Raw genomic sequence first — 21,969 nt, forward strand, 5'->3', positions numbered from 1 at the left:
ATACTTTTGTCCGTATGTTAGAATTGTCTTTAATAAATGATTTGTAGGTCATCCCGTATTATCTTTTTTAAAAAAATGATGCATTACCTGTTTTAATTAAAAATAAAACTTAAGTATTTGCGAATAATTTGTTTATATAAATTTTGTTGGCTTTAGCTCCGTGCAGTGCATCGTTTAGGGTTACAGCATGCATATATAATGTTTTTTTTTTGTTGTAAATCTGGTTTTGTATAGCACAACTTTTATGCGTTTAGCATGCTTTGATAATATTTTGAGGTATTTACCTTTCCGATATGTTAATATTTATTCACATTATCTCCCTGACGAAATATTATTTTACTGTGTCTTTTTTTAGCCTACAAATACCTTTCCTTGTTTCATGCATCAGTTTCATATGAATTTCGATAAAAAAAACAACTCTATAATAAAACTATCTGCATTATCCGCGTGTTTTTTTATTAATTTCAATATTATTTCTTCTTATTATTAATTAATTATATTTTAGTTACGATTCTCAGTCTCAGTTTCGTCTATATCCTGGGTGCTTAATGTAAAACACATAAAAAATCTTAAAGTTTTATTTTTTTTTATGTAAATGAGCGTTTTCGTAAAAAAAAAACAACAACATATAATATAATTCTGAAGCTGTTTAATCTCATTAAATACTAGTGGCGTAGTAGCCATGGCGCGAAGGGGTTCATTGCGCCCGGGCACACGACCACTAGGGGCCCAAACGGAGTTATGTATGGAAATGTGTTGACTATATGCTTCACATTATTACATTATTTTAATTAGATCATGTTCATTGTTCTTAAATTCTATTTCCGGTGTCCGAGCAAAATCCATGTAACTCTTATTGCTGTAGTGTGTAATCTATTAAAGGAAGATAACTCTTAAATTGTCAATGTTAGGTTTTTTTTATTTAACAACTAGTCGACCTAAGTTCTTCTTTTCTTCTTCTTCTAGCCAGCTTCATCGCTGCTGGGCTGTGAGCTCTTTTGCAGACTTTTCCAAGGGAAAAAAGTGTGCTGTTTTCTTCAGTTGTTCAGCACTTATTTTCTAATACAAAATCTTAATTTTCACTTTATTATACTATCAGTATTACTAGCCAAACTTGGCCTCGTGAATTTCGTTTCGCAAAGGGCAACACAATGGTTAAGTCCGGCTTTGCTATTTAGTGACGGGTGAATACTACTTGTTCTCCCCCCCCCCCCCTCTCTTTTTTTTCGCCTCTAAAATTACGTGGGATAACTCTAGTCCGAGTTTCAGAAAAAAAAAAGAGTGATCTTTCCATTACTTGTCGGTGTCCAAACTGTTGAGCCATGCAGAGAATTATATATATAGATATTCACCTTTAAGCCTACTCATTGTGAAGGTGTTCTATTTGATAAGTTGTATTTTTTTGTTTTGGTGTGTTATTTATTTCTTTAATATTACAATGCATAGTGACTAATTAAAATACTTGAATTAGTTGTATAAGTAAACAATAAAATTACATAATTTAGTTGAAAGGTGTGTTGAAAATTTCCATATTCACATTTCGTTAAAATGACTGTACATCAAATCTTATCTAATATAGACAACATGTCTTTCGATTATTCGAAGTTACAAACATTTGTGCATGGAAACCGAACTTGAGATAATAATCGACTTTCCACTCAGTAGGTTGAACATTAATTTCTTTAGAAAGCTGCCTTAAAAAAACCATCGCCTCCTAATTAGACGAAGCTGATGCAAAACACGACCATTGCGCTGTGGGACGTCCCCCTGTTCCTATACCTATGACGACCAATATACATTTAGAATATATGAAAACTCAGCATGTGACTCAGAGTCCGAAATGCTACACGGTTGACCAATGACATTGACCTGATCTGCAGTGACCTAGCTTGTGTTAGTTTTGTAAAATTATGTATTGTGCATTGTTTTTAGCGACTGTAAAAGTTTTGACGCAGTCAGAGAGACAAATGGCGTTGCTTAACTCTTTATCTCCTAGCTGACGATACCAATCTTGATTCCACCAGAATGTGGGAGATACTTACGGAGAGAAAGAGTTAATACGGGTACATGATAGGAGAAGACTATGTCTAGGGCTTGTAGAAAGATGTATAGTGAACAGACTGCTAATTAAAACGAAGGATAGAGAGACAAGACGAGCCTCCCCATCAGTAAATAAACATCAGTTGAAGTCTTCACAAGTTTTATCAAGTTTGTTCTAGTTAATTGTTATATCCCATGGATGAGTTCGGACTCGCATTACTATAAGTGAAGTAGTGTAAGACAACAGACACAATCCAAGACAGGACAAGACAGGACAGGACAGGTCCAAAGCTTGAGGAAATTGTTCTCTGTTACTCTGTAAGGTACAGGTGCACCTTGTGCACTGTGTGGAGTAGAAGTTTGTTTTCATTGAAATGTACTCTCTCTTTAGATACAGTAGAGCCCAGTTGGTGTTCAGTCACATTATAAGAGGGGGGCCTGTCACTGCCATTAATAATAATAATAATTTTATTTATAAAGCGCTGTTAACAAACAAAATGTAGGCTCAAGGCGCTGTAATAACATTACAAACACAACAGATTACATGAAAATTAATCTAAAAATGTTTTAAACAGATAGGTCTTAATGTTCTTCATAAAAGTGGTGTAGCGTGTTTGTCTGTCTGAGATCAATGGGGAGTGAGTTCCAAACCTTTGGTCCGTGCACTGAAAAAGTCCGCAGACCGTAGCGTTTGTGGGAGAAAAGTGGCACTACTAAACGTCAGTAACGGATAAACTTTACATCACATGACCCATATGGGAGACACTTCCATGTACATGTTTTAAAGTAATACTTAGGCCAGTGTTAGAACCAACAATCAGAATTATTTGCTAGAAATTCTATTAACGCATACACACACTTTGTCTGTACAGCCTTTCTTTATATCATCATTAATGGGCAACTTTTTGAAGAAAGACACACACACACATTTAAAAACAAATCAGACCTCAATGAGATCTCAATCTTTATTCTCTTCTCTCAATCAAATTTGAATAAAAATAAACAAATGAGATTTCTAAAAATTTACAAAAAAAAAAAAAAAAAGTTGTGTGATATTCACAAAATAAATAGCACTATATTATTATATAATTATAATGATAATAAAAGTAATAAATTATGAAGCCTATTTACATTAAGAAGTTGTTTATTCTTTTATAATACTTAACGGTAATTTTTGTTTACTGTGCTAAAATTAACAATAGTTAGATAAAAATGTTGTTTACACAATAGTATTGTCTGTATTGTCTCAATGCACAAATATTTCCTCATACGATGTTCTGTAAAAAAACAACAACAAAATACACAGGTTTTGTTTCTTGGCGAAGATTGATACAGGTTAAGGAATACCTATAGATTATAGCTGATAGTGTAGCAAGGTCACCATGACCTCCGGTTTGAGAATATGATGATGCCCCCCCCCCCCCTCCCTCCTTTTATCCGTAGTTCAAGTGTAACTTAGACCAAATAGAGCCCTACTGCAATACAACATTAACAGAAATGCAGTCCAGTGCGGGTAATAACTTTTTTTTCAAACAATAGTGATCTACTCATGAGCAGCAGCTACAAAATAGTACATGATACAAATCTGATACATTTAAACCTGTACAAAACATTTTTTTTTGAAGGGCCTCTAAAGGTCATGGGTCATGGTGCAACTTTACTCTTCGCGCCATGGTTGCTCCACCACGGGGTATATCTTATCTATATAGAAAGTTCTAAGCTATAGAATAACGGTAAGCTACTAAAAAGAGGAAGTTTGGCAACAGATTTTGAAATAAATGTTCAAAATAAAACATAAAGTCAAGGACTCCTTATGAAAAGATCACTGCTGCCAACTAATTTGTAAACACATTTTGTTCTATCAACGGAAAAGCCTGGAAAAAATTTAATTCTTATGTGCTGAAAAGTGCTAAAAATAAATGATATGTTTATTAAAGTATTTTAATGATCAAAACATTCTTTTTTTTTTTTTGACACCGGATATACCAAAGAAAATTTAAGTAGATTGTTTTTATTGTGGGAAAATTTCAATACAACAAATCACACAAAGAGAATTCGAGAATCACTTTGAAACTATTTTGTTTCTAATACTGATTTCTTTTTTTTTTAAATTAAACTGAAAGCCTTTATCGAAAACATAAATAGATTTTTACACACAAATTATTTCAACATCTAGTAGAGTCTATTTTAAGATCAGAAAAAAACAAAACAGGTTGTCCATCTTGAGCCAGTCATAGCTTTTGGTTAGCCCCAGTCTGGGTGAATGACAAAGTGCCTTGGAGTGCCTGCGCCAGGTTTCGTAAAATGAGAGCTCCAGTTATTCACAGGGTTGTCATCTCGATATTCTACAGAAAAGCAAGCATACAGACGTTGGTTCTATAATATATGTAATACTGTACTGATACTACAAATCTTAAACCTCTACAATATTAAGTTGTGTTTCCTAGCTTTTAAGTTTATCCTCCTTTTCTTTAAATCTTTAAAAAAATAAACAATTGAAATACCCCACCTTCTGTCTACATGTGCCCCCCCCCCTTTTGTACTCTGCCCCCCCTCCTATTCCCCGCGAAAACGCCCACACCCTACAGGAATGTTTAACAATAAATCTTTTAGATTTAATGATTATATAAGAACTAGACAAATTATGAGCAAACTAACGTCCCGTGGGCCTACTTTTAAAAATTACTAAACTTACTAAGAACAGTTATTTACTTTCAGTTCAATAAATCGTAAATGTTATCACTCAATCATGAGAATACTTTGTTCCCTACTATATAGCAGAGTTAAGGTTGTTGTTTCTTCCGTCGACAGTTAAAATAATTTAAGCATCAAGAATTAAAATGACAAGTCAGCAAAAAAAAAGTGACGTTGTTACAAGTGAAACATTCTTGTATGCATTCATATCTTGGAAAGGCGAGGTCACCGATCAAAGATAAGATACAAAGATAAGATAGTCTCATGATTAGGAGACAGTGAATAGAAGTCAAACAACATTGATATTACTCTAATCTTCAGTGAAGTCCAGTAGGGAATCGGTGCCATAGGCAACATTATCCCGTTGATTGTTAGAAAGACTAACAACAACCAGGCCTGGACATGGGGATCTTCACCCCTGTCCTGTCTGAGGGCTCCCAGCAGTGACTCCCATAATGACCGGGCATGAGGGGCTGTATCACGTAAACGGCGCCCCGCGCCTCGTTCCTTAGACCTACTTGCTATAAGTGGATGAAAGCAGTGCTAACCATGGGAGATTGTCTCATATTCCTATACTGTAACCGCCACTGTTCCGTGCGAGGACCACCACTACAGCTAATCCGGTCACTGAAGACGGCCCCCTGCGTGGAACGGTGTGGCGGACTTGTTGGACAGAGGTGTGCGGGCTATTTGTTCCATCTCTACCTCGAGTGAGATTAAAAAAAAAAAAACTCACCCAGGGAGTCCAGTAAGGGCCTGGTTCGCTACTCGTACCTAGCCTATCTAGTTCCACTACTAGACGTTTATACGGAGGCGCCACGCTGAGGTGACGGGTAGCTGGAATCCTCTGCTATACTCTAATCAGGAAGTTGTACTTCAATACAATACGGTAATCAGTATTGTAAAAGTTTTGAAAGATTAACTCAGATCTTATATATTTTGGTTTTAGTTATAATTTATATGGACTTCTGGCCTCTTAAGAGTTGAACATAGCTGTAACAAAATCATCGTTTTGAAGGTCCTAATGTAATTTCTTTTGTAATGAAGATATACCCAAAGTTCCCTTTTCAGACCGTAGAATATATAGGGCAGGCGATGTAAAGGTCATCTGTTTCTGTGGCTCACGGCTAACAAGGGTGTTATTATAGTGTTATATTATTATTATAGCTTTTATATAGCGCTACTTTCATGCTTATAGCATGCTCAGAGCGCTTTTGGTCCAATCTCATTTGTGGACCAGTGGGGTGGGGGGGGTATCTAGGAGTTGGTTTTCCGTGCTGCCTTTAGGCGCTCAGTAAACACAACTCTGCCCGAGTCGGGTGTCGAACCTCGACCTTCTAGGTAGCCAAGCCAAGCCAAGTTCAAGCGCACTTGGCCTTTTGACCACGCTTCCCAAAATAAAAAATCCGTCTTCACCAGGATTCAAACCCAGGAACCCTCGGTACAGAGGCCAAGTTCTTTACCACTCAGCCACCGCGCCTCCCGTTATAGATTACTGTAACAAATATGAAGTATTTCAAATTCTTTGTATTCAATCAACTACTTATGAATATATTTTATATACAAAAGTTAGTATTTTCTTTTACTTTTATTTTGAAAAATTGGGATGCATTTGAATACGAGTACATCTCTAATTCATCGTGCGTCCACCTGGGTCTTATGTCGCGCACATTGTACTCCAAGTATGAACGTTCTACATGGATCTGACCTTTTACCCAATCAATTAGCATGACGTCATATGGCGAGATCTCCAAGAACTTGGCGGACTTTTGTGGACTTTATCTAGCACTCAAACCATTATCCATTTCTATCGCTTGGGTTGTTGCCAGAGCGTTTGGTATACGTCCATAGATAATGTGTGGACTGATTTCAAGGATAGCTTTAAGGGACAACTTATATTTCCTTCCATTTGAGAAAACCATTTTATCCATGTGAAGCGTGGTCGAGAGGTCAGGTGCGCTTGAACTTGGCTTGGCTACCTAGAAGATGGCTCGAGGTTCGACATCGGACTCGGGCAGAGTTGTGTTTACTGAGCGCCTAAAGGCAGCACGGAAAACCAACTCCTAGATACCCCCCCCCACACACACACACACTGGTCCACAAATGAGATTGGACCAAAAGCGCTCTGAGCATGCTATAAGCATGAAAGTAGCCCTATATAAAAGCTATAATAATAATAATAATAATAATAACTATGAAGGAAATGAGCAGCATTGATAACAAAAACAGTGTCTAAAAAGATCTAGAAACTCACCTGGTAGATGGTGCCAGGTAGCATACATCCACCTGTTGGCTCTGGTCTCCTGGTCTAAGAGCTTAATGTACTTCAGCTTGCTCTCTCTTTCTGGTGATTTGGAAGATCTTGCTGTTTGGCAAACTTTAGCCTTACCCCTAGAAGCAAAACAAAGTGCAGCAAAGAGTTATGTAGCATCGGCCACGAATGAAATATTATCACGTCATTATCTTTGGATTCTTCAGTCTTCATGTCGTATTTTAAGGAGAAAGACAAGCAACTTTTTAAAAAACTGATTGCTATTGACGGACGTTGACTTGAAGCACCAACCTGCTGGTAGACAGCTAAACCACTTTAGTACCTCAACGTATTAGACTGAGACCTATCGTCATAGAAGCCTTGACTTGTGACATAGCAACCTGTGGTAAGTGGTGGCCAATAGCTCGTTCCCACGTCACAGGTTAATGATCAGGCCTTCTATGATGATTGATCTCGGTTTGACCATTCCTGGGAATAGGGCCACGCCATGTCTCGCGGTGTCAACATCCTAACACTTTCCTTCATGTTAGAGGCCAAAGGCCGAGCAACACAGGGAGATTCTTCATTTACTAATGTGACCTCTTCATTCATCACCAGAATATTTCTTTGCTTCACGGCACAAAATTCCCGTCTCTCATTGCATGTCTGAGACAATAACCATTTTGGGTGTAATTTTTTTTCATCTTAGACGCCCTGTGTAGCCGTCTTGTTCTCCAAATGCTAAAAACGGCACATATTTTTACAACTAGCGTTTCTAATGGATGTCACTTTTGATTTGTTATGAATTACTTAAGACACTTCAGTGTTGGAGACTTACTTCTCTAAAGTGTTGACAACTTGTTGAATTTTGATGTTTGGTGGTTCCTCGGATGTTGAGCTCATGTTTCGAACTGCTGCCAGAGAGGAGAAGAATTTCAGAGCGATTTGACGTTCTGTGGAGGGGAGACAATACACGAAATTTTAAATTTGATTGAAACAGGGAAGGAGGAAATCATAAGTTTATTATAATTGATTTCAAATATGAATTGAAAGTTAGTAAAGTTTCCCTTTCAGACCTTGCGATCTATGCAAAAGATGATATAAAAGTCATCTGTTTATGTGGTATACGGTTAACGAGGGTGTCATGAGGCCATCACAATGACCAAGCGCTTTTACTTTTCCTCAACTAATGTCAGGTAATAAAAGCTTGGTGGACTCAGAGGCGCCATTGATATCCCAAAATTAAAATAAAAATCAGTCTTCACCAGGATTCAAACCCAAGACTCTTCGGTTCGGAAGCCAAGCGCTTTACCACCTCATCCACCATGTATTCAAATTATGAATTTAGTTGACCTAAAACTACAACAAAATTGTTGATGAAATGAAAGTGTTGTTTTATTTATGTATGTTTGTGTGTGTGTGTGTGCGTGTGGGGGGGAAGCAGTTCCAAGTAATAATTTGCGGAAAGACATAAGAAACGTTTCCCTTTTAGGCCCACGTTTAACGAGCTGCGTGTCATAGGGCCAGCACAACGACCAACCACGTTTACTTGACCCAACTAAAGTCTGGTGGACTCAGGGGCGCCCTAAGAATCCCCAAATTCAAAATCTCAGTCATCACCGAGATTCGAACCAATGACCCCCAAATTCAGATGCCAAGCATCTAACCACTCAGCCACCGCGCCCCGCGGAAAGATATGACATGTAAATTATTTTTATGAAGAGTTTATTAAAAGTTTAGACAATTTGTAAATATAAAAAGATACAAAGTAAACACTAAGTGTGTGAGTGTGAGAGAGAGAGAAAGTGACAGAATGACAGAGAGTAGAATTATTTACAGAGAATGTTAGATTGGAATTAAGAGAATGAGAAAAGTGAAGAATTCGTAAGTTGAAAAGATACTTTTATGTCTTACTTTCAATAGAATCGGCACTAAACATTTTTTAAAAAAATGTATGCAGATTTAGAAAACTAGAAAGACGACACATATTCCAAATGAATGTTTAATAAGAGTAAACGTTGCCCAATCGATGGGCGAGAGAACGACATATTTTTCGTCAGTTTTTTAAAACATGTTCTAGTGATTACGTTTAGCAGAAGCTTGCGATTTTATGTTTTTATTAATGTATTATTTGTATTTTTTACCAACAAGTTTCCTGGCTATCAATATTTTTGTTTGCCTGTAGTTATAACATGAATGCTTGCTATCTTACCAAGTTCTGTAGCTGTCTCCAGCCACAGCTGGACCTTTTTCCTGATGTCAGGCAACACGGTCTTGTTGATAGCGCTCTCCAGCTGGTTCTGTTTGATCTGAACTCTCAGTATCTTCTCGATCACCTGGCGGTCGTTCAACGGGGCCTGTTTGAGCCAGTCGGACGCTAAGTTGGCTACGTGGGGCTGTAGGGTTGTCTTTAATATCTGCTCGATCCCAGACTTTGCTTCAGTTTTACTTTCTGCAAACTTCACAGAGAAAAAGCACATTACTTTTTTGTATAGCTTTTGAATAGCGCGTCTGTAGCATGATCAGTGAGCGATGGTCTTATTTTACTATTGACATACGTGGGGATAGTCTAGCTAGTGAGAGAATGTTTTCGTGTACCTTTGGCACTACGAAAAATAACTGTTACGATTTAGGTGTACATGACTTTGTTTACAATCATGACTTTTATTTTTATTTTATATGAATTGTTGTATTTCTTAAAGCACTTAAGCTGGTAAAATGGAAAAACTCCCCAATACTGTGAAGAGACGAAAGCTGAGCTGGTTTGGTCAATTTGTAAGACATGACTCACTGTCTAAAGTCATCCTTCAAGGTCCAGTGGAGGGAGCACGAAGAAAGGGTCGTCCAAAGAAAAGATGGATGGATTATGCAAAAGAATGGACCGGCCTCTGCCTTGATATTTTGCTAAGAACAACTTCCGACCCGGAAAAGTGGAGAGACAGTTACACGTACCGTGACAGCACCACTAGGACGAAAGTCAAGGGACAGATGAGATGACCAGATGACCAGATGATGAGATGACCAGATGATGAGATGACCAGATGATGAGATGACCAGATAATGAGATGACCAGATGATGAGATGACCAGATGATGAGATGACAAGATTATGAGATGACCAGATGATGTGATGACCAGATGATGAGATGACCAGATGATGACATGACCAGATGATGAGATAATGTGATGACCAGATGATGAGATGACAAGATTATGAGATAACCAGATGATGAGATGACCAGATGATGAGATGACCAGATGATGAGATAATGAGATGACCAGATGATGAGATGACCAGATGATGAGATGACCAGATGATGAGATATGCCTTATGACTTTTGACTTACATTTTGCGACGCTGGTTTTTCAGTGACTGCAACTACAGTCTTTGATCTGACAGGTGGAGCCGAGCTGGTGATCGGTGTCTTGATCTCTGATAGGCAGCTTGGGCGTCGAGGCTGTGAGATGTGTATAGCCGGCACTGAAATAATAACCGTCGCGATTTATTTCTTTAAGGAATACATATTTTAAATCATACTAGCCGACCGGCGGCGTAGCATACGCCGCTATTTGCAGGGACGGCCTTAGGTGACCGCAGTGGGCTCCGCACTTAAGCGACCGCAGTGGGCCCCGCACTTTCATAGGACCCGCGCTAAATCTAGGTGTATAAATTATTAAATTAAAACTTTGTATGACTTATAACAGATTTCCCGCGGCCTTCTGTCAATTTACAAGGAGCTCCTGAAAATCTCCAGAAATTGCAAAATATACGAAAAAATCCCGAAATTAAAAATCCCAGTCTTCACCAAGATTGTGAACCCGGGACCCCCGATTCGGAAGCCAAGAGCTTTACCGCTCAGCAAGCACGCCTAAAGAAATATAAAGATGTCATTTATTTTAATGCATAAATTCAACAATAAAAACATTTTAAAATAGCAATTTTAAGAGTATACCTCTTTTAGACAACTCTTAGAGTGATTACTTTTCTCTTTATTGCTGTTAGATTAAAAAAAAACGAATTTGTTTTAACCCGCCCATTCTGTTATAAAGCCAAATTTAAATTTATTTCTTTACTTTGAAAAATTATAACGGTCAAACCAGTATAACCAACGAGCTTGTAACCCTTTTCTCAATGATATACAGAAAATGTCAAATTTCTATGAAAATCGTATGACGTAATTACCTTCTTTTTTGAAGTAATTTATACGAGTCGTTTTCGAAAATCCCATCTACCCAACCCAAAAGTTTCCACTCAGGTTTTGTGTTTCCACGAAGTTACGACTTGAATAGGGGTATTTGAAAAAAAAAGGTTTATCAATGTCCAGTATGAAAAAATAACGCTGGTATCACTACAGGCTACTTAATCAACGTAGATGATTTACTTGTTGTGAGTGACGATCTCAGGGCAGTGGACACCATTTGTGTAGAGGCTGCAGAGGGTGTTGCAGACCAATTTTGTGGAGACAGCTAGCCGCTCAATGCGCCAAAACGACGCGAAAACGACATGGGAGGATCTAAGTCTAATGAAGGTGGAAGACGGGAACACACGCTTTCTTGTACTTACACGAGTTCTGCCTCTGCAAAGGTGGACGCTCTGTGACCTCCTCTCTCTTCGCCTCAACTAACGAAGGTATAGTGGTTCTTTTTTCTGTATTAGGACAAAGCAAAATGAATCAATGAATGAAAGTTTTCTGATGTTAGCACACACATAAAATGTTATCGTACACCAAATAGTTATAGAAGCTCATAGTTTGACCACATTAAGCTTTAAAATAAAGCTAAGGCTACCCCCGTCTGAGACCTCGCGAACTTTGGAGGCAGATAATGTAAAGGTAATCTGTTTCTATGGATGGTGGTTAGCTAGGGTGTCATTGGGCCAGCACAACGACCAATCTACTATACTTCTTCAAAATATGTCGACCTATTATAGTTGTTTGCAGTAATGGGTTTCCTAAAAAATTACGAAGTTCAAAGTCATACTCATCACCAGGATTGGAACTCTGGAGCCTTCGGTTTAGAGGCCGAGCACTTTGTCCCTTAGCCACCACGCCCCACCCTATTGTCCTTATTGCTTCATGGTTCATCAAGAGTGGACATAATTGCGCTTTACTTACTTTCATTAACGCTTATTACTTAGTGGTAAAGTACCTGGCATCCGAAACGCATGGTCCCGGGTTCGAATTCTGGGGAAGACTGGGATTTTAATTTCGGCGCCTCTGAGTCCACTCAGCTCTAACAGATACCTGCCATTAGGGAAAAGTAAATGCGGTTGGTTGTTGTGCTGGCTGCATGGCACCCTCGTTAACCGTGAGCCACAAAAAGAGATTACCTTTACCTTTACACCCGACTCGAACAGAGTTGTGTTTACTGAACGCCTAAAGGCAGCACGGAAAAACCTTCTCCCTAATACCACCTCCACCCGCTGGTCCTCAAATGAGATTGGACCATAGCACTCTGAGCATGCTATAAGCATGAAAGTAGCGCTATATAAAAAGCCATAGTTATTATTACATCATAGATCGCATGGTCTGAAAAGGAATCTCTTTATAAAGAATCTTCAAGGAAGATAATGATGGCAGTTACTATTTAATTGTACCCTTTACTGCAGGTCTATATATTATGTTTGTGCTATGCATAAACGGTATACATATATGAAGGTCTTGATCGAGTGGGAGCAAGTCGAACGGGTAGGTGAGCAACAGGCGCCTACACCAGCCCCATGAGGGGCTCGTTAGTCATGGCTGGCTACTCCCCTAGGAGAACTGAAACCCTGAAACAAAACTTCTGCTGCCTTGCGTCTGTACCCAAACATGGAAAAAGATTCGAGAGTCAACCGTGAGGAAAAATAATGAGATGGTGAACCTTAGGCTGCTTACAGCATACAGTGCCTGCTACAACCTGGTAGAATCTATTCCATTATTTTTTTAATGTCACATTCATTAGTTAGTCATTATTTAATAAATGGAAAAAAAAAGATCGTTCTATAAATAATAAACACATATAAAATACATACTTGTGTTGGTGGAAGCTTCTTTTAAAATTCTGAGAGGAATTTTCCAGTCTCCAAATGCCTTGTCAAAAAAAAAAATTTACTAAACATTACTATGATCAATAGTCTTGAAAATATTTCTGTATTTATCAAAACAAACTTTTAAAAAAACGAGATCAATTAGTAAAGAAACAATTCTGTTATCGGCCAAAGTATATAGGGGAAATAAAGTCGAGTTGAACAATAGCAATTATGCATAAAACACTAAACCATAATCTTCAAATACAAAGACAAAATTTAATAAAATACTCTGAAAGACACAAAGATAAAGGCACATTCCTCGTCCCATATGCTAGGACAAATTTGTACAAATACTCCTTCTTCCCTAGTGCTATTAGAGCATGGAATGGGTTGCCTGAGCTAGCCAGGAAAACCAGTGACTTGGCAGAATTTAAGTCATTGGTTAATATGCATGACTAAATGCATGACGCGTAGGACGTAATCATCTTCTTTTTTGAAGTAACGTCTGTATTATATAAGATAAGATAAGAATTAATACATCCTAATAATTATAATAATAATTTAGTATTATACTTGTCAGTTACCACTCACTGACTGATCTCATTGATCGAGAAATCTCTTCAATTGTCGTGCGGATTCGCAAGAGAATTCATTCACAAGCTCTTTTTACCTGCTAGGCGCTCACTAATAACGGAATTCAACCTAATTACTTAATTGTGCCGCTATTCGTGATAAAGCGCATGCTTTCTATGAAAAATTTGCATTTTATTCTCGGTATTCCACAAAAGGCTAACGAAATAAACAAAAAAAAAAAAACTCATCCTAAAGCATTAAACTGATAAATACACAGCATAGTAGATTTACTGTCATTTAGCTACATTGAAATGGGTCAAATAAACAATTTCAATATTTTATTTTATTCAACAAATTTGTACAGTTTATTATACACACTTATAATTAAATGAATTAAATAATTGTATCAAGAATGACTAATTTATGCATGCAAAGCACTATTTATAAAAATGAAAAAAAAACTTAAACTACACATGTCTTAATCCGTCTTCTCAAGGTTGATCACTGATCTTTTAAGTCTGACAATTTACAACCGGTAATATGTTAAAATTCTAATATAATTAATAGTGTAAGTTATTTTTCTTTCTACAATGAGTAACAAAAACTCTTTTACATAAATAATAACCAATCACCTTTTTAATTTAATGTACTATATTTAAAACATTAGTTTTTCTAATTCACAATATTTGGTTCAATATTATATCATATAACATTAGTATCTAACATTGACAGATACAGTTTCCATCTCTTTATAACAATTTTTTTCCAAAGTGAAATCTTGAGGTAAGGGATGATCGTCCTTCAAGACATGCAGGAGTCTGTTAGAGTCATTTAATTTAATATAATTTTAGCCTTTATATAGCTCTACTTTCATGTTTATAGCATGCCCAGAGAGCTATGGTCCAATCTCAGTTGTGGACCAGTGGGGGGAGGGGGTATCTGGAAGAAGATTTTCCGTGCTGCCTTTGGTCGAACTTCGAGCCCCCTTCATAGATAGCCAAGCCAAACCAAGTTCAAGCGTACTTAGCCTCTCGACCACAATTTCCCACATTTATATTAGAAAATGTTTACCCTTAAATATATAGGGCTATGATTCATTTCTAATGTTACTAGTTAGTCTGATTGTTGACATTTATGTATGAGCATTCCATTTTTTAATGATATCTTTCAAACAGTTTTAGCCTTTACGCTATTTTCTAAAAAAAAATATTATAAATTATATATAAAAATTTCATTGTAACAGATACACTAATTCACGGGCTAACAAGTATGTCAGGAGAATCGTTAAAAATGTGACCCGTTTATTAGAATTAAAAAACAATTTAAAGCCGGGGAACAAATCAACGGGCGTAGCCGGTGGGTAATGCTTGAAATAATGTATTTATTATACTTGAGTATAACAAGGTAGAGGAATAGGTGCGTTAGCTCCTACAGACTAAATGGGGAATAAAAATACATTTTACACAAAATATCTTAGTAAAAATGTAATCTTACCTTAAATATATATAATTATCTTTACAAACAAAATGATCTTAATAGACGCGTAAGACAAATCTGTTATTGGTTTTAATTGTTCCAGTACACTACAGTCACAATAAACAATGAAGCTAAAAGCAAACACAAACAATCTTGGACGATAATCAGACACAGTCTACTATGCTAACAGATCTGCTCTGTCAAATGCAGTTGATTACTGGGAAATCAATACAGATCAATAACGTGAACAGCTTTCAGTCTGAGCCTCGGGTCAAAGATAACTTTTTTTTTTCTTCATAGGCTAAAACTATTGTCTGATCTGTTTATTGAAGTAATCATTTTAGCTGATCAGTTAAAGGACACACTTTTGAAATTCAGAAAGGGCCCTTCCAGCAGACGATTAAACAAAAAACTCAAGTGCACCTCCCTTTCCCCTCCCACAGACACAAAAATCTTTATCTGCATTAGTTGTGACCTGATATTTCAGTTTCACATGGGTTTGTGTGGTCGTGTGACATACTGCACCTGTTCTTACTCGACACAAGACATAAGCTATTGGAGATGTCCTCATTAAAAGTTATTCGCGTTAATCTGGAATTTGTTTACATTTTGATTATTTAAGTTGATTATACAGCGCGAAAAAAGGGTAAAAAATATAATACGATTCTAAAATAAAATAATATAGTTTATTGATAACTGTATTTTATACGCCTTTATTTTATTCAATTTTCCAGTGCATAAGTAAATTTTGTAAATTGTCTGATTCTTGCTAGATGAACGTTTTTGTTAAATCAGTATTAGAGCTTCTTGCCTGTGATTTAGAACGCCAAAGTGCGGATCATCTTGAAAGCTGAACGAGGTATTTATCAGTATCTAAAACTCTAGTTGCTAGGCTACAAAACGAGGTCAAGATGGTTCAAGACGTAGGACAAACTAAACGATAAATGTTCATTTTGAACGCTTATAAGAGAATACCTTTTTCCACATTTTTAAATTTAAAAGACGTAAAGAACAAAAAGGTTCAGAAGGTCTCGGAGAGGGTCCAAGAAGACCATTACTTGCCTACAAACAACTAGACTAGTCACTAAAGACTTAAGTTACCATTGAAAATGTCTCTTCCCAAATAAGGATCTACTTCAACCCAATTGGGTTTATTTTGGCTTAACTTGGTTTATTTATGTGTAATCTATTAGACCTCAAAATGTCATAAATATTTCTTTCAGTATTTAGGCTGAAACCAGAATACCTATATAGAAACAAACAACTAGGCGTACATAAATAACCCATAAATAATATCAACTGATGTAACACAATAGAGATAAATGTGATCATGCATATTCACCAGACTAAACTTAGCGTAGTCATGCATAACCAGACTTTAAAATACAACAAGTTTTGAATTTTTTTTTAAAAATTCGGACCAAATTATTTCCTAAAACGAGATTTACTATTTATCTTCTTTGGCTTTTAGAGAATAACTGACAATGTAAAGAATGAATACATCCACCCCAACCATTTTAACCTTTCAAACATTTATATAAAACACGAAGGCAATTCACTTCAAAGTTTTAGTGTTTGGTACGTAGACAAGGTTTTTAAAATTTTGTATTCTTAAGGACGCTCCTAAATACATCCAACTCACAAGGGTGCCTTACACCTGTTGGAAAGTAAAAGCGATTGGGCGTTGTGCTGGCCACATAATCAGATGAGCTTCATATTCACCTGCCCCCACAGATCGCAAGGTCTGAAAGTGGAACTTTTACTTTTTTTAAAATAATTTTCACCTTTCAGCGACCCAAGACATACGCAAGCACATATGAAATACATTCATGTATGTATTCACTAAATAGATTTTCTCTGTTGAAAGGAGGGCGAATTCCTCTTGAAAAGATACAGTGATATTAATTGACTTTTACTCTCCACAGCTAGCAGTCAAACTTCAGCAGGATCAGTCATAGTTAATAGACCGTTCAATCGATAGAATGTATATAGGAGCAATGCGCCTTTAGTTAAGTTTAATGAGACTTCACTGAAGTATGTTAGTATTGATTCTATGCACGCAGCTGAAATGAGCGTTAATGCTAGTAATTGATCATGAAAAATTCTTTCATTCTTTTCAAATTGAATTATTTCCAATGTAAATACAGAATATTGAGCGTGGCAGCTTAGTGGTAAAGCGTTTGGATTCCGATAAGAGGTTACGGGTTCTAATCTCGGTGATGACTGGGAATTTTTAATTTTGGGAATTTAAAGACGCCCCTAAGTTCACCCAACTCTAAATGGTACCGGCCTTTGTTGAGGAATGTGAAAGCGGTTGGTCGTTGTGCTGGCCATATAACATCCTGCTCGTTAACCGTTGTCCAAAGAAGCAGACGAGCTTAACATCATCTGCCCTATAGATCGCAAAGTCTGAAACGGAGTACTTTACTACTAAACTTTAATGCTAAACACAGCCTATATAGATATCGTAAATAAATACTTTAGGAAATAGGTTTGTTGTTGGATACAATGTTAAAAACCTAAAGAAGAAATTTAAATTGGAAAAATCTGGAAGGGAATTTTTCGTTTTACAGCCCAGACGTCATAAGGTTGGCAGGGTATGGCAGCGGACAAGGTATGGCAGAGGACAAGGTATGGCAGCGGACAAGGTATGGCAGCGGACAAGGTATGGCAGAGGACAAGGTATGGCAGCGGACAAGGTATGGCAGAGAACAAGGTATGGCAGAGGACAAGGTATGGCAGAGGACAAGGTATGGCAGAGGACAAGGTATGGCAGAGAACAAGGTATGGCAGAGGACAAGGTATGGCAGAGGACAAGGTATGGCAGCGGACAAGGTATGGCAGCGGACAAAGTATGGCAGCGGACAAGGTATGACAGAGGACAAGGTATGGCAGCGGAAAAGGTATGGCAGAGGACAAGGTATGGCAGAGGACAAGGTATGGCAGCGGACAAAGTATGGCAGCGGACAAGGTATGACAGAGGACAAGGTATGGCAGAGGACAAGGTATGGCAGCGGACAAGGTATGGCAGAGGACAAGGTATGGCAGAGGACAAGGTATGGCAGCGGACAAGGTATGGCAGAGGACAAGGTATGGCAGCGGACAATGTATGACAGAGGACAAGGTATGGCAGCGGACAAGGTATGGCAGCGGACAAGGTATGGCAGCGGACAAAGTATGGCAGCGGACAAGGTTCAAACTCAGGACGACTCTCGGGAGCGTATACCGCTAGTCAGGGGAAGGAGTGGAGTGGAATATGGGACCAAAAAAAAAGATACGAAAATATATGTTACTTTTGTACAAAAATCTGTGCCCAATTATTTCTCACTCCAGTATTGAGAATGTCTTGTGACTAAACGGTGAAGATAGTTTCCTTTCTCAATCTCGTTTGTCTCAGTTTAATACACGTTCATATGAAATGATAAATAAGAATACAGACGTTTATTTATATTCTTAAAATTTAAAAACTCTACTGATATGTTAAAGATCTATTTCTTTCTGTGACTATTTATTCCAGTTTTGGTGATTTCTAAGTCTGTTAATTAGAAGAAGGAACTTGCGCTTATTTTCATAATCCCTCTCCTTTTCATGACATAGGCTACTTTTTCTTTCAAAACACACCCACACCCAGGGCCGGCGCCAACAATTACGAAGCCCACTGTGGCTGTATTTGCGTTTCGGGCTTTATTGATATGTACATGTATTTAACAGTAAGATCAATACGTATTTTAATTATGCTTTTTTAAAATAAATTATTAATAAGTTACAAATCAACTTACCGCTGTTGGACTGTTCCCAAACAAGACGTCACGTATTGTGAGCCGTTTTGGTTTCTCTTTTTGTTGAGTAGAATGATAGAACAAGTCTGGTAGATAGCATACATTGTAACTTGGCATTACAAATAATGAGATTAAATAAAACAATGCAAGAAAAGAAAAAACAAGGGTGTTACTTCCCCTTAATACGCGTGTCATAGTAATTTATTTTATTTATTTATATTTTTTTATGCAACTAGAAACCATAAATGTATTTCATTTGAGAATTTTTTAAAATTAAAACAAACAAGCCATATAATGTATCAGCCCGGACTGTTCCAAACCATCTACCATCTACGTCTGATGACTAAATTAAATTAAAGATCTATGCTTGACATTTGTATTTGCCTAACGACTTAGCAGTCTCTCATAAAACATGCATGTCTAATTTAGCAAACAAGGAACATTATATGCAATGATCTTCTCTTTTGGAGAAAATTCAGCAAATTATAAGATAAGATCTAAAGATAACAAGGTTACAAAAGACAGTTTGTGTGGAAACACAAACTTAAAATCGGCCCCCGAAGTGGTCCAACCAGGCAGGCTTCAATATTTTCAGAAAGAACATCCGAATGAAATTATATCAAAGACAAATGAGAGATAAGAATGGAGAACGAAGGTTAACAGATCTTGTGTAGTGCCCAAACGGTCCCACAGATCAAAGGATAGGTGAAAGTGAAGTGGTACTGTTAGAATTGGAGGAAGAAGAATTACTAACTTGCCCTTCGCAGATGACATTGACGGCCTAGCAGGGACAGAAGAACTAGCTGACCTGGTGATGCGCATTGACAAGACTTCCACAGCATATGGCATGCAAATAAATGCCGAAAAAACTCAAATAATGACCAATAGCCATCAGGGCTTTAAAAGAGGCATCAGTATTGGAGGTGAAAAGCTAACCAGTGTTAACAGCTTCAAATACCTTGGAGCTATTGACTCAGATGAGGGAACAAAACCCGAATTATTGGCCCGAATAGCACAGTCCACAGCAGCCCTTTCAAAACTTAAAATAATATGGAAAGATAAGGGCTTAGCCCTCGGCACCAAAATCAGACTGATGCGCTCTCTGGTCATGGCCACATTTTTATATGCTTACGAGTCGTGGACGTTGAATGCAGAGCTTGAGAGGAGGATCCTAGCAAAGGAATTGAGATGCTACAGAAGGATCCTAGGCATCACATTCAAAGACCGCATCACAAACCAAGAAATCAGAGACAGGGTTACTGTAGAGATCGGAGCCCATGATGACCTGCTAACTATTGTGAAAAGACGAAAGCTTAAAACCTTTGGCCACATTACAAGATCTACGGGGCTCGCAAAGACCTTCCTTCAGGGAACAGTGCCAGGAATAGAACAAGAGGCAGACAGAAAAAGCGATGGGAGGACAACATTAAAGAATGGATAGGCCCGCAATTGAGAGAGGTTCTAAACAAGGCAAAAAAAAAAAAAGAGAGGAATGGAGAAAGACGGTCGACAAATCTTGCCTGATGCCCCAACGGTCCAACAGACTAAGGGATAGGTAAAGGTAGGTAAAGCCACTACGGTCCCGCAGATCAAATGATAGGTGAAAGTGAATGAAAAGTAGGATGTGAACCTGGCCTAACTAGTTCCCCTTTCAGACCTTGTGGTCTATAGGGCAAATGATGTAAAGTTCATCTGTTTTTGTGGCCTACGGTTAACGAGGGTGTCATGTAGCCAGCACAACGACCAACCCCAACTAATGTCAGGTACCCATTAGAGCTGAGTGGACTCAGAGGCGCCCAAAGATTCCAAAGTTGAAAATCCCAGTCTTCACCAGGATTCGAACCCAAGACCCCCGGATCGGAAGCCAAACGCTTTACTGCTCAGCCACCGCGCCTCCCCTGGCCTAACTGATGTCTTATAATTGACCTAATTGTTTTGAGAAGGCTCAATCTCTTATTCAAATCCTAAAAAAAAAAAAAAAAAAAAAAATCCGCAATAAAAAAACAGTTCAGGAAAATAAAGTTTACAAGATTACTATTCGTGTTAAATTAGGTCTAACTTATAATGCATACTAATTAGCTTTTTCTCTTTAAAAACTGCTTGCATAACTGATTTTAAAAATTAGATTTTTCGCTTTCAGAAAAAAAAAGTAGCCGTTGCATCAGAACTTTGAATGGTCTAAAATATTGTGATGTCGGATTATTAAATATCTTTTCTAGTTTACGAGATCTAAACGGGACGGACGGACAGACGGACAGACATTTCGCACAAAACTAATAGCGTCTTTTCCCCTTTCGGGGGCCGCTAAAAATTGATACTTTATTTTAAACAAACGAATTCTGATAAATCGCCTTTCGCCCCCCCCCCCCCCGATCTTTTTATTTTTATTTTTCGATAGTTGCCGACATTATAAAAAAAAAAAAAAAAAAAAAATTTAAGACATATAGTTTAAAAATTGGAAAACTTCCAAATAATAAAAGTTTTCCCATCTATTCAATAAATATTTACTTATTGTAAAACCTTATCAAAGCAGAACTTGAATCTACAAGCGCTGCTTAATAAATAGAACAACACCACACAAAGCTGTAACCAGAAACTCCGAACTCCAAACATGCCCTCATACATAATCAAATCGTACACAGGTTTTTTCAAATACATGTATGCAACTCAGAGCTTCATGGAAGCTGGAGAGTGGGCGAAGGGTGCAATCTGGACACAGATCTTAAAAACGGCTCTAAGATATTTAACAGTTGATGTATATTGCTGAAAAAATAAAATTATATAGCTGTTTGGCCTTACGGGGAAAACTCTAGTTTGATCTTTATAATATTTCAAAATAAATTTTTAAAAAATATCAGTGTAAAACATAAACATTTCGTAACAAGCCGTAGTGTAACAATCGCTGAGCTGCTCATTCAATTTAAAGACACTTTCAGTTTATGGATTGTCTAAGCTGTGCTTATATTTTAATGTAAATGTAACCTAGATTAAGCTCTAGATTTAGACTTGATCTTAGGGGTTCTAAATCAGAAGACTTGAATCTAGTTCTAAATGTCTATATAATTAAAGAATTATTAAATAATTATACATTATCCGGCCCAGGATTGGTACCACTTGCTGACGGTGCCACAGTACGAAGTTGATTCC

The 21,969-nt window shown here is 37.5% G+C and overlaps 1 protein-coding gene across 1 annotated transcript in view; it reads right to left on the reverse strand.

Moving 5' to 3' along the window:
- Window positions 1-2,968: 2,968 nt before the first annotated feature.
- The window catches only part of LOC106072009 (uncharacterized), a 31,239-nt gene continuing 12,238 nt past the window's right edge, over window positions 2,969-21,969 (reverse strand). Inside the window, exons 3-10 of the mRNA XM_056042127.1 lie at window positions 18,823-18,882; window positions 12,998-13,055; window positions 11,549-11,632; window positions 10,332-10,465; window positions 9,198-9,444; window positions 7,824-7,938; window positions 6,989-7,125; window positions 2,969-4,385 (exon numbers count right to left, since the gene is read on the reverse strand). Coding sequence (XP_055898102.1) covers window positions 4,285-4,385; window positions 6,989-7,125; window positions 7,824-7,938; window positions 9,198-9,444; window positions 10,332-10,465; window positions 11,549-11,632; window positions 12,998-13,055; window positions 18,823-18,882 — 936 coding nt within the window. The 3' untranslated portion in view covers window positions 2,969-4,284. The remainder of the gene's footprint in view (window positions 4,386-6,988; window positions 7,126-7,823; window positions 7,939-9,197; window positions 9,445-10,331; window positions 10,466-11,548; window positions 11,633-12,997; window positions 13,056-18,822; window positions 18,883-21,969) is intronic.

The sequence above is a fragment of the Biomphalaria glabrata genome, chromosome 9 (genome assembly GCF_947242115.1).
Source record: "Biomphalaria glabrata chromosome 9, xgBioGlab47.1, whole genome shotgun sequence".
Classification (NCBI taxonomy): domain Eukaryota; kingdom Metazoa; phylum Mollusca; class Gastropoda; family Planorbidae; genus Biomphalaria; species Biomphalaria glabrata.